Below are 12,023 nucleotides of genomic sequence, written 5' to 3'. Positions count from 1 at the left end.
GCATTGAGGTGTCAGTCTTTACCTGGACATATATTATTTTTAGTTCTTTTGGGTAAATACTCATAAGTGTAATTTAACTTTATCAGATATTGCCATACTGTTTTCTAAAGTAACCAGAACTTTTTCATTTCCACAAGCAATGTATATGAATTTTAGTTGCTCCATGTCATGAACTTAATGTTTGTACTTCCCAAATTCATGGTAAAGCTGTAGCTCATAATGTGATGCTATCTGGAGATAATCAGGGTTAGATGAGTTCAGGAGGGTGAAACCCTGGGATTAGTGTCTTATAAAGAAGAGTCAACTGAGAGCTTACTCTCCCCACCAAATGAGCAGAGGAAAGGCCAAATTATAACACAATGAGAAAGCAGCTCTCTGTAAGCTAGGAAGAGAGTCCTTGGGAACTGAATTGGCTGGTACTGTGATCTTGTTTCTTCAGCCTCCAGAACTGTGAGAAATAAATTTGTTTTTAATGTTGCTCAGTCTATGATTATTTTGCTATGGCAGCCTCAGCAGACTAAAACACGCACAATTTTAACAATCTGTGATGTTCTTTCAATTAGCCATTCCAGTAGACATGCAGTAGTACTGCCTTCCTGATGACCTGTGATGTAGAACACCTTTTCACATGTCTTCTTTTGTGATATATTTGATCAATTTTTTTTGCTCATTTTTAAACTGGATTCCTTATTTTCTTATGGAGTCCCAAAAGTTGTTTATACATTGTGGAAACATGCCTGTTCTCAATATGGTTTGCAAGATTTTCTCCTTGTCTGACTTGCCTTTTTGTATTTCTGTCTTTCAAAAAGCAGAAGTTGCTACTCATGAAGTCCTTTATCAATACTTCCCTTTATGATTCATGTCTTTTTAAAGCAGCGTATGCCCGACTAAATTGCCAGAGATTTTTTCCTATGTTGTTTTTTAGTTTTAGTTTTTTTTTAAATGTAAGTTTCACAGTTTTGGATCTTATTTTAGTTTTATAAACAGAGAAAACATTGAGACTGAATATCACATTAACGGTTTTATGGAGGCCCATAATTTGGTTAAGAAAATTCTCTGCTCTAACTAGTTTCCTGAGTTTTTAAATCACAAAATTGTCAAATGCTTTTAAAAATATTTAAAGTCACAAGTTTTTCTTTTAAAGAATATTAATTGGTGAGATACACTGATTCTGGGATAGGATTTTAGGCTGTTAAATCAATTCTGTAGTCTCAAGATAAATACCACTTGATCATGAATCAATTTTCTAAAACCTTAAGGATTTCTTAAAATGTATGTACATAAGAGATACTGGACTGTTATCTTTTCTTGTGGTGTCATCATCTGTTTTAGGAATGAAGGTAATACTGGTGTCACAACACAAATCGTCAAACCCCTTTTCCTCTATTCTTTGGCATATTATGTAGTGTTAATACTTTTTGAAGCTTTTTATTTATAAATTTAAATTTATCTAAATGAAAAAAAAACTGCTCAAGTTTTCTACTTGTTAGGTCAATTTTTATAATTCAAGTTTGCCAATGAATTAATTCATTTCATCTAGTTTGGAAAATTGGCATAATATTGTTCATAATATTTCCTATAGTCCGTTTAAGCATCTATAGTGATGCTCTCTATTTCATTTTTGATACTGACAATTTGCCTTATCTGTTACTTTTTCCTTATCAGTATAATTAGCATTTTATCAATTTTATTCATATCTTATAAGAACCAATTTTTGTTTTTTTTCCCCTATTGCTTTTGTTTTCAATTTCTTCTTTTACCTTTACTACTTCTCTCTTCTTCCTGCTCTTTTTGAGTTTAATTTGTACTTCTTTTTCTAGCTTCCTAAGGTGGAAATTGTGAACATTAACTTGAGATGTTCTTTTCTGGTATCAGCATTTTAAAACTACATACTTTTCCTTTGCACATAGGTGCATCCCACCTATGTTGTGTTTTCATTATTATTTGGCTCAAAACATTTTCTCATGTGATTCTTCTTTGCCCCAATTATTTGAAAGTGTGCTGTTTAATTCTGAAATATTTAGAAGTGTGTGTGTGTGTGTGTGTGTGTGTGTGTGAGAGAGAGAGAGAGAGAGAGAGAGAGAGAGAGAGAGAGAGAGAGAGATATGCTCGGGATTGCCCAAGGCCTTGTGCACATAGGCAAGCACTGTACCTCTGAGCTACATCTCCAGCCCTAGTTATCTTATTGTTATAGATTTCTAACTTAACTCATTGTCACTGAATAACATGCTGTGCATTGTTTCAATTTAAAAAAAAATATTAGGATATGTCTATGGCCCAGAATATGATCTACCTTGATAAAAGTAGATACTTTTATCTACTTTTTAAAAATCTACTTTCATAGGCACTGGAAAAGAATATTTATCCTGTCATTTTTCTGTCAGTTTGGTATGTTGTCCCACATGTATCAATTAAGTCATTATGGTTGATGATACTGTTCAAATCTAAGTATTTGCTGATTTTGTCTATTTTACTATATTAGTTATTGTTTGCTCTTAAAGTCTCCAGCTATGGTTGAATTTTATTTTCCCTTTAATTCTATCAATTATTGTTTTATCTATTTTGAAGCTGTTATCAGGTACTTCACATTTATATCATCATATTTTTCTGGAATTGATGCTTATATCATTATTACTCTGATAAATCATTTTATCTGCAGATCTAGTTTACCTGAGATTAATATATTCACTAAAGCTTTTTTATGCTTGATATTTATATGGCATATCTTTTTCCATCCATTTGTTTTTAACCTATGTGGGCTTTTTTTTTTCATTTTAACATTTAAGGTATGTTCTTATTTTTAAGTGAGGGCTTTGTTTTTAATCTGTCCAATAGACAGATTAAATGTCTGGTCCATTAACATGAGATGAAATCATTAGTTGGATCTGTATCTACCATTATATGTAGATTTCTACTTCCCAATAATTCTTTATATTCTTACTTGGAATAATATCTATTGACTTCTCTTCAAGTTCACTTGTCTTCTTTCATGTCTATTTAGTTATTAAGTACATGCTCATATCTACCATTATATGTTATCTTTTTTGGTTGTGTGATTTCTCCTTCCTTGTTTCTTGTGACTATATCTGAATTATTTTTGTGATTCTGTTCCTATTGGCTAAAGAGTTAAAAGTTCTTTTCATAATTTTTCATGGTTGTGCTATAGATTACAATACCACATCCTTGACCTGTCGGTCCTTGACTGGTAACAATGCTCTGCTTTAGATAACATGAAAATCTGCAAATGCTTAATTCCATCTCTCCCTAGACACCTTGTTATAGCTGTAATGTGTAATACATCTACATATATTATGAAGTCCCAAAGACAAGAATTTCAGTTTTAAATAGTACATGCTTTATAAAGAAAGTGAAAAAGAAAAAAATGCAGTCTTTTGCATTTTCCCAGGGTGAATTCATTCTCTTCATCCTTTTCTAAAGATCCATGTTTTCATCTGGTATCATTTTCATATAGTCTAAACAATTTCTTTGAGGGGGAGTCGTCTTTCATTATCTTTCTCTGCTTTCTCCTTGAAGACTTTCCTTTTGGATTTCTTTCATATGAGTTGAATTTTCATTCTTTTCTTTTCTCTCTCTCTCTCTTTTTTTTTTTTTTTTTTTTTGTTTGTGCTGCTGGGGATTGAATACCCAGGGCATTGTGCATACCAAATGAGGTGTATCCCCTAATCTTCATTCTTGAATGGTGCTTGTGGATCTCAAGATCTGGATATTCCGGTTATCTTTCTTTCAGTATCTTAAAGGTATTGTTTAACTCTCTTCTAGCTTCCACAGTTTTTTATGGGAAGTCAGCTGTTGATCAGATCTTGGTTCCTTCTGTATAAGAAGTCTACTGTGGTTTTCAAGAATGTTTCCTCATGATATATACTCTACTGCATGTAGTTTCTTTGTGCTTGCTGTATGTTTAATATCTTATATCTGCTTTTAGGTCAGTGTTTCTTCATATATTTTTTCTGCCACATCCTCTCATTTCTTCTTCATCTAGTATTTCAAATAAACTTAGGTTTAACCATTTGAAATAATCTACCATGTCTATAAGACTCTGATCATTTCTACTTCCCAATAATTCTTTATATTCTTACTTGGAATAATATCTATTGACTTCTCTTCAAGTTCACATGTCTTCTTTCATGTCTATTTAGTTATTAAGTACATTCATCATTTTTTTCCATTTTTTTGAAATTGCATTTTCAGCTCTAAGATGTCACTTTTATTTTTTTTATTACTGTCACTATTAGGACTTAATTCTCTGCTGACTTGCTCATGCATTTAAAACATGTTCTTTTTTACTTCATTAAAGACAGTCAAAGTCATACTTCACTGAGAGTAAGCCTTTCTTAATTCTAATATCTTGGCATCAGATTAGATTTTATTTTTATTTAGTTAGATTTTACTTAACTATGTGCTCCACTTTTTTGATTTATGCATCTGAATATTCTAGACTTTGTTTTTTCTTCTCCCATAATTAATATTTCCTTTATTTTCAGTATGTGATTCTCTTGGCTGGGTTTAACTATAAACTGTCTTACGCAGCAGCTTTGTTTCTGTTCAGATCTTTTTTAAAAATATATTTTTAGTCGTAGATGGACACAATACGTTTTATTTATTTTTTTATGGAGTGCTGAGGTTCGAACCCAGTGCCTTACATGTGCTAGGCAGCAATCCACCACTGAGCTACAACTCCAGCCCATCTATTCAGATCTTTTTCTTTGAGTGGGTTGTAGTTACTCTGTTCTACAAAAACAATGGTTCATGGATTAGTCAAACATAAGTAAGGTGAATGTGATCATCTCTTCTATAGCTACTTCCCTTCTCAGTTTCCTCCACTCTTAACAGTATCCCTGGTTTCCTGGATCTACTTTTCTAGTCACCAAGTGCAGTGAAGATGCAGGGTTTCTCATGCTTATCTCCACTTATGTGCCACATGGACTTCACTAAGCCCTGGGTAAAAGCCACAGGCATGGAGTTTATTCATATAGCTCCCCTTTCTCCTCCCTTTACATTAACATGAACTCCCCACCAGTCTATTTGCTTCTTTTGCTTACTCTCCAGAATGCTCAAACAGTTGGCTTTTGAATAACATCCAGGTTTTTATAGTTATTTTCTATAGAAAATATCATCCAGTAAGGTCTCAGTCTCTCATACCTGGAAGTGAAATAATTTCCTTGAAGTTTAAATAGTCAATCACAGACTACTCTACAAGGAAACAGTTTTATTAATAAAAGGTAATTAAATTTATTCAGGCTTACAAACTGTTGTCAAGATCCTTCCTAAGACCTACTTGAAAAGCAAATCATTATACACTGAGCCCTGAGCACCTATTTTCCACTTTGTGCTTAGTAGTGTGTGAAGGTAAGCTACAAAATGACTGGTCTTCATAAGAGCACAGTTAAGACCAAGGAAAACGTAACTCAAGAGAAGAATGGAAAGCTTGAGGCAAGGCAAGATGAAGAAATACTAAGAGTGACATTATTACAACAGAATTTAATGGATTAGATGTAAAATAAAGCATGGTGTAGTTCAGTGAGGAGCCAGAGCTTCTGGAAGAATTAGTGTCAACAGGAGGAAATCTCTGGATTAATGCATGTAGTGCCCCCCACCCACCGCCCATGATTTTCTAAAAACCAGAACACCCAGGAAAATAGGCTTATAATTCCTCAAGGAGCATCCAACTAAATTCACTCATAGTAGTCCCTTTCTTCTGGGAGAGAAGCAAGTGCAAGTACATACTTGTTCTTTCTATTCCACCTACCATCTGATTCTTTCGCTCCTTTCCTACCAACGAAAACTTAACAGTTAATAAAGCAATTTAGTGAATGTTATTTGGAGGCAATCTGGAGTATGTAGTTGTTTTTATAAATATGGGAATTTCTAGAAATTTCTAATGAGCTTGAAAAGCTTATTCTCTTAAGAAATCAAAAACTATTCTTCAACATTGTATGTATTCATGTGCTTACTTGTGTTTTTCATTTAGAGATTGTCTTCCTCCAAAAGTGATTTAAAATAGTTAAGAAGAATATAATCTGACAAAGAAAACAAAATAAAACAAACTAACAAAAACTAATAAAGCAAAATACAGGCAGAGGAGGGAAATGGACTATTTATTTTTATAAATTTGTTCAGAAAAACCCCTTTCATAAAGATTCAGTCATTGCTTGAGTATTTTTTTTTAATTTTGCAGAATCAAAAATAGTAGGTTCAAATTTTAAACTATTCTGTTTGAAAATGTTCATATTTTCAATATTTACTTTGTAGCTAAAAGTTAGTATTAATAAATGTAATTTAAATTGGAAAAAGCCGTTCTTAAAAAGTACAAGTAAACCAGGTACAGTAGTGCACACCTGTAACCCCGCTATTCCAGGAGGCTAGGGCAGAAGGACTATAATTTCGAGGCCAGCCTCAGCAACTTAGTAAGACCCTGTCACAAAATAAAAAAAATAAGGACTGGGAAGGTAGCTCAGTGGTAGAACACTCCTGAATTCAGTCCCAAGTACAATAAATAAATAAATAAATAAGTGAAAGTAAGAGGAACAGAAAATTCTATATTTACTCATGCACACTTACTCATACAGATATTTTATATTGGCTCACATAATGCAAACTATTCGTAATATAACCTAAGGGCAGATACCAATGTTAAAATCTCCTAACAGTTATCTGTTTCAATGTAATTACTTTGTGTTGAGTCTTATATAACTGAAAATGCATTCAACATATTTTCCATTAAGCACCTAACAACACTCCACCAACCTTCTCAGGTTCTAATCAGCCCCACTGCAAACAAATTTACTCCAGTGCAAAATCAGGTGGAAAGTCATGTCCCACACCAATTAGATTGCCAAGAGATTTTAAATGATGCTATTGTAGCATATTTTATCAATAATATTGTCCCAAACTGTTCTGTACAATATGGTAGTCAATAGTCACATGTGGCTACTATCTAAAGATAAATTAAGTAAAATTAGATACAATTAAGAATTCAGATCCTCAGTCACATCAGTGACACTTTGAGTACTCAAACGCCATAGGTAGCTACCACACTGGGCAATGCAAACACAGAACATTCCCAATTACTGCAAAATCTCTTGGACAGCACTAGTCTGGAGGAATAATTCGGAAGACAGGGTAAAGACTCTGTAGAAGACTGAAAGTTTCTGATACTTAGCTAAAACCCTATAATGTCTTCCTCTGTTAACATTTATTTAGTGAGTTTCCAAATTCTGTGATAATTAGTATTCATTTTTAAGTAACATAAATTCTGCAGCAACACTTTATCTCTCATTATATTAGCATTCTTTCTAAAGAACAATTGTCAAAATTAGGAACATAGAAAATTCAAATCCTATATAAAAAGATCATCTCTTTGATACACTTGTGATCACTGGATATGAATATTAATATGATGAATGTTAATTATACATTAAAACTTACATGTTTTTGAAAAGGAAACATGATATTAGAAAAGTTGCTATTATGGTATATCCCTATGACCCACTGGGATGTTCTTAAACGGAAAACTGTCAAACATCTATGCAACCACATAATAATTTCCAAGCATGAGATTTGTTCAAATATCATGGTATTCTCATTTAAGAGTAGAAAAATAATACTCCACTAGGAGTAGAAAAATAATAATAGTTTTGGGAACCCAAAAAGGAGATGCAAGAAACATTACCTCTAGCAGTCAGATGGTTCAATTAAACAAAACTTCAATTATTTTAATAAATACTTGTTATTACCTTTAAAATGTGTTAGAAAAGTTTACCTATCCAACTGCTAAAGTTGTTAGTCAACATATAAAAAGTCTCATTGAATATGTAGTAAATATATACAAAGTAACCTGAACATTTTTCATTGAGAAATATGTCCAGATTAGAAACAGATGTTATATTTTTTCTGCCAAAAATTTGAATAGCATACAATATGGTTATCATATCAAAGCTTAAAATTAATATTTAAATAAGGAAACAGGCAGACAGAAAGCTGATATTAATAATTTGAAACCAACATAATCTTCAAAATAATGTTATCTAAGAATGTCATGTTATATAAGAATAAACATTTTTTTATTTAAAAAATAAATAAATTTTAAAATAAGCATTTTCTCTCCAAAGGTTGACTTACTGAATCATTCCGGCCAAAAAAGGTATATATTGCATATAAGTAATAATCAAACAGCTGAGACATGAAATGGATAACATCAAAGGCAATAGGCTTAAGAATGTTCATCATCTGCATATATTTCCCTGAAATGAAAAAAAGTCCAAAATTAAATGAAATAAAATTAATACCTGATATTTTATAATTATAATATAATGATAAAAAAGAATAAAGTATTATCCTCAACTATCTAAATAAAATGAAATACCGCCTCTTTGGTCACATGAGCCTTCTTTCAAGTATTCAGTGGTCACATGTGGCTGGTGGCTACTATATTACCAGCAGATATTATAAACAGTCCCAACATACTGGAAAGTTCTACTAGACAGCACTGATGAATGATACCTACCCATTATTATATTTTACAAATTTTGTCAATTTTTTACAGAATTCCCATACTCTACTCAAAATGATGCTCTACAAACAACATAGTTCCTCTTTTCTAGGAGATTCCAGAAATGTTTCAGTGTAATAAAGTAAAGTACAACATACATAAAAAAAAGAGCTTTCATAATCTTACATATACACAACAGATGTAAGACGGCAAGAGAAAAGAGGACACAGCCACTGTCCCTTCTTTTCAACTCTAGTCCTCTAGTCCTCTAGTCCTTCTTGTGTCAGAGACAAAGAACATTTCTTTATACCCTCAAAGTATCAAGAATACATGCTCCTCATTCCTTCCTTTGGGAGATGCCAATATTCTATTCTTTCTCTAAACATATAATCAGATAGTCACAAGAAAAAAATTTAAACCAAATATCGATATTTATAAATTTGCTACTGTATTTTAAGGGCACATGATAGATGGGCTGAACCAAAGAACAACTACAAGTCCTTAATTCTATTTTATTTTGTTCCCTTCCATAATATAGGGAAAGAAATCTATCTATTAAAAATACTCTATACCTTCTTCTAAAAAAATTAAATTTTAAACAGGCCATTTACTTAATTTCTAAATAATTCAGGTGCTAGCTCAATTTCATATAACTTATAGTTATAAATTTTAAATTGGCACTATTGAAGATAGCATAATTCAGAAGAAAATACATTAACTGCAGTAGAAGAAATGAAAAATTTACTATCAAAACCATTTCTTTACCTTAGTACATGTGTCTTAATTTATGTGACAGACAATCCTAAGTAACAGATGGTTATAAAGAGAAACTCAAATACAAGTACATATCAAAATAAAGTAAGATCTTTCAACTCATATTCCAGTCTTATTCCTATTTATAAATCTTTTGTTTTAGAGTCATCTTTCCCAATTAGTTCGTGTGTTCTGACATTTTAAAAATAATCAACATTTTAAAATATTTGAAAGATATGCTCCTAGAACATTCTGGATAATTATGCTATTATTTCCTCAAATACAAACATAGTTATCTACACTACAACTAGTTAACACATTTAACAATGTAACATCGTGAAGAAAAAAACAGAAAAATATTTTAAACAGTACAAGAAAAATAGACAAAGTAGAATGCAAATAACTGAGATGATACATATCCAGAATACACAATTCCTCTTCATTTCGAGTAAGATAAATCATTGCTCAGATACTTAATCTTGAGAAAAGATATGAAAATGAATTATGAATAAGTAAAGCCTATTTAACTTTTTTGTAAAGACTATTTTAAATGTACATTCAAAATAAAAAAATGATTCCCTGTGAAAAGAAAATTTAAAAATAATATTTATTCATTCAACAAACACTTTTTGAATACTTTCTACATAGCTGGCCTTGTTTTAAGGTACAAGGACACAGAGTCCCTGCTGCTCTCATACCTTACAAGGTTATGCCTGGAAGGTGATGATCAAGGAGGAGGCTGCCAGTGTATTAAAGTGCATGAGAATGAAGATTGTCTATTCAGGCCAAGGGAGTAAACAGGCAGAGAGCAGTTCTTCTCAGATCTTACTCAATTAGAGGATTTTAAAATGAATTCAGCTCAGATCTGAGAAGGGGATGAAAAGGCAAGGACAGAAAAAAAAGAGAAATCTAAAAACATTTCTAGAACAGGGGTTGGCAATTCCTTTCTGTATAAAACCAAATAGATATTTCTGGCTCTGCATACCACACAGTCTCTGTGGCTCTGCTGCTCTCTGCTTTGATTACTTAGCCCTGCCACTGTAGGACAAGCAGCCACAGAAAGGGAGTAAAGACATGAGCATGACTGTATCCTAATAAAACTCTGTTTACCAGAAAAGGCAGCCAGCTCGACTCTGGCCTACATGCTAGTTTGTTAAACCCTGTTTTAGATGGCTGACCATGGATAGGAACAGGTTGATGGAAAATATAAAGAAGCTATTTAACCAGAACAAGGACATAGAGGACATGGAAGCTACTCACGGAGGAGTGACTGCTTAGAATCAAGTTGATATAGTAAGAGTAAAAAATGGGGCTGAAAAGGATGAAATGGCAGGTCCCATGTAGGACTGACAGCATCAGTCTATATTGCCCCAGCTCCAGCCCCCCTCTAGCAGATAGAGGCATAGGCTGCTACAATTTATCCACAGACAAAAACAAAAAGAAGCCAGTATGGTGGCACATGCCTGTAATCCCAGCAGCTCAGGAGGCCGAGGCAAGAGGATCGCGAGTTCAAAGCCAGTCTCAGCAAAAGTGAGGCGCTAAGCAACTCAGCAACTCAGTGAGATCCTGTCTCTAAATAAGATACAAAATAGGGCTGGGGATGTGGCTCAGTGGTCGAGTGCCCCTGAGTTTAATCCCTGCTACCCCCAACCCCCACCAAAAAACAAAAAAATGAGAAGAAAAGACTTTAGGGCTCCTCTCTCAAAAAGTATATAAAGCAAACTAACCTCACACACACACAAAAATTGAATTAATAAACTTTAAAATTTCACATAAATTACAAAAGCTTAGGCTTTTAGATTGGATACTGGCAACAGAGACTAAAGTCTAACTCATTCTGGGATTTTGGGGTTCTGTCACCATAAAGTAAAGGCTGCCAGTAAGTACCCCAGTCTTGTCCTATGCCACAAAACCTACCCAATCAGAATTCCTATTGAGGAGAAAGAGCCAGATCAGTCACAGATCTAATTACACAGAAGAAGAGACCTACAACAGCTGTGCAGGCCTTTATCTTAAATATACACAAAAAATTTTTAAAAAATAGTCAAGTGCATAAGAAAACCTGGAGCATGAGAGTAAAAAGAGAAGCTGATCACAGAGAAAGCAAAATAATTCAAGCTAAAGAAGAGAGACGCAATAATTATATAATACCCTATACCACTAGAGTATTAAAAAAAAAGAATATGGCTCTTAAAAAGATTAAAAATATCATTTTTAAAATAAAAAATTAAATAAAAGGGTCACAAAGAAGTTTCCAAAAAGGGTCAAGAAAAAACAAGAATACAGAAAATATCAGAGAAAATAAGACAAAAAGGACCAATTTAAGAGACTAAACACTTGAATAAAGGAGAGACAGTGAGAGAGAATGAGAACAAATAAAATAGGTGGCAATTATCAAAGAAATACTAGTATCAGTCATAAGGAACATAGGAACCCTGAGACTGAGAGTCCACAAATTACTGAACATACTTAATAAAAAAGAACTCACACCCAGCATATCGACATAGAATTTGAGAATGCCAAGGGGGAAAGAAAATAATAAAAGCTTTCAGAGAGAAAGAGATGGGAACAGGGGCAGGGGGAGTAGAAAGAAATTCAACTACAATATAACAACAAGAATACTTAGAAGTTTCAAAGTTCTAAAGAAAATAATTTCCACAGATAAACTGTCATTCAAACCAAAGAGCAGAATGAAGATGTTTTTCAGACTGATATGAATTCAAAACATTTACCTCTCACCATCCTTTCCTGGGAAATAACT

The 12,023-nt window shown here is 32.9% G+C and overlaps 1 protein-coding gene across 1 annotated transcript in view; it reads right to left on the bottom strand.

Moving 5' to 3' along the window:
- The window catches only part of Vps50 (VPS50 subunit of EARP/GARPII complex), a 116,729-nt gene that overhangs the window by 26,580 nt on the left and 78,126 nt on the right, over positions 1 to 12,023 (bottom strand). Inside the window, exon 21 of the mRNA XM_076861192.2 lies at positions 8,140 to 8,261. Coding sequence (XP_076717307.1) covers positions 8,140 to 8,261 — 122 coding nt within the window. The remainder of the gene's footprint in view (positions 1 to 8,139; positions 8,262 to 12,023) is intronic.

The sequence above is a fragment of the Callospermophilus lateralis genome, chromosome 1 (genome assembly GCF_048772815.1).
Source record: "Callospermophilus lateralis isolate mCalLat2 chromosome 1, mCalLat2.hap1, whole genome shotgun sequence".
Lineage (NCBI taxonomy): Eukaryota > Metazoa > Chordata > Mammalia > Rodentia > Sciuridae > Callospermophilus > Callospermophilus lateralis.
The sequence above is the reverse complement of the archived record's forward strand: the minus strand, read 5'-3'. Positions and strand labels throughout refer to the sequence as shown.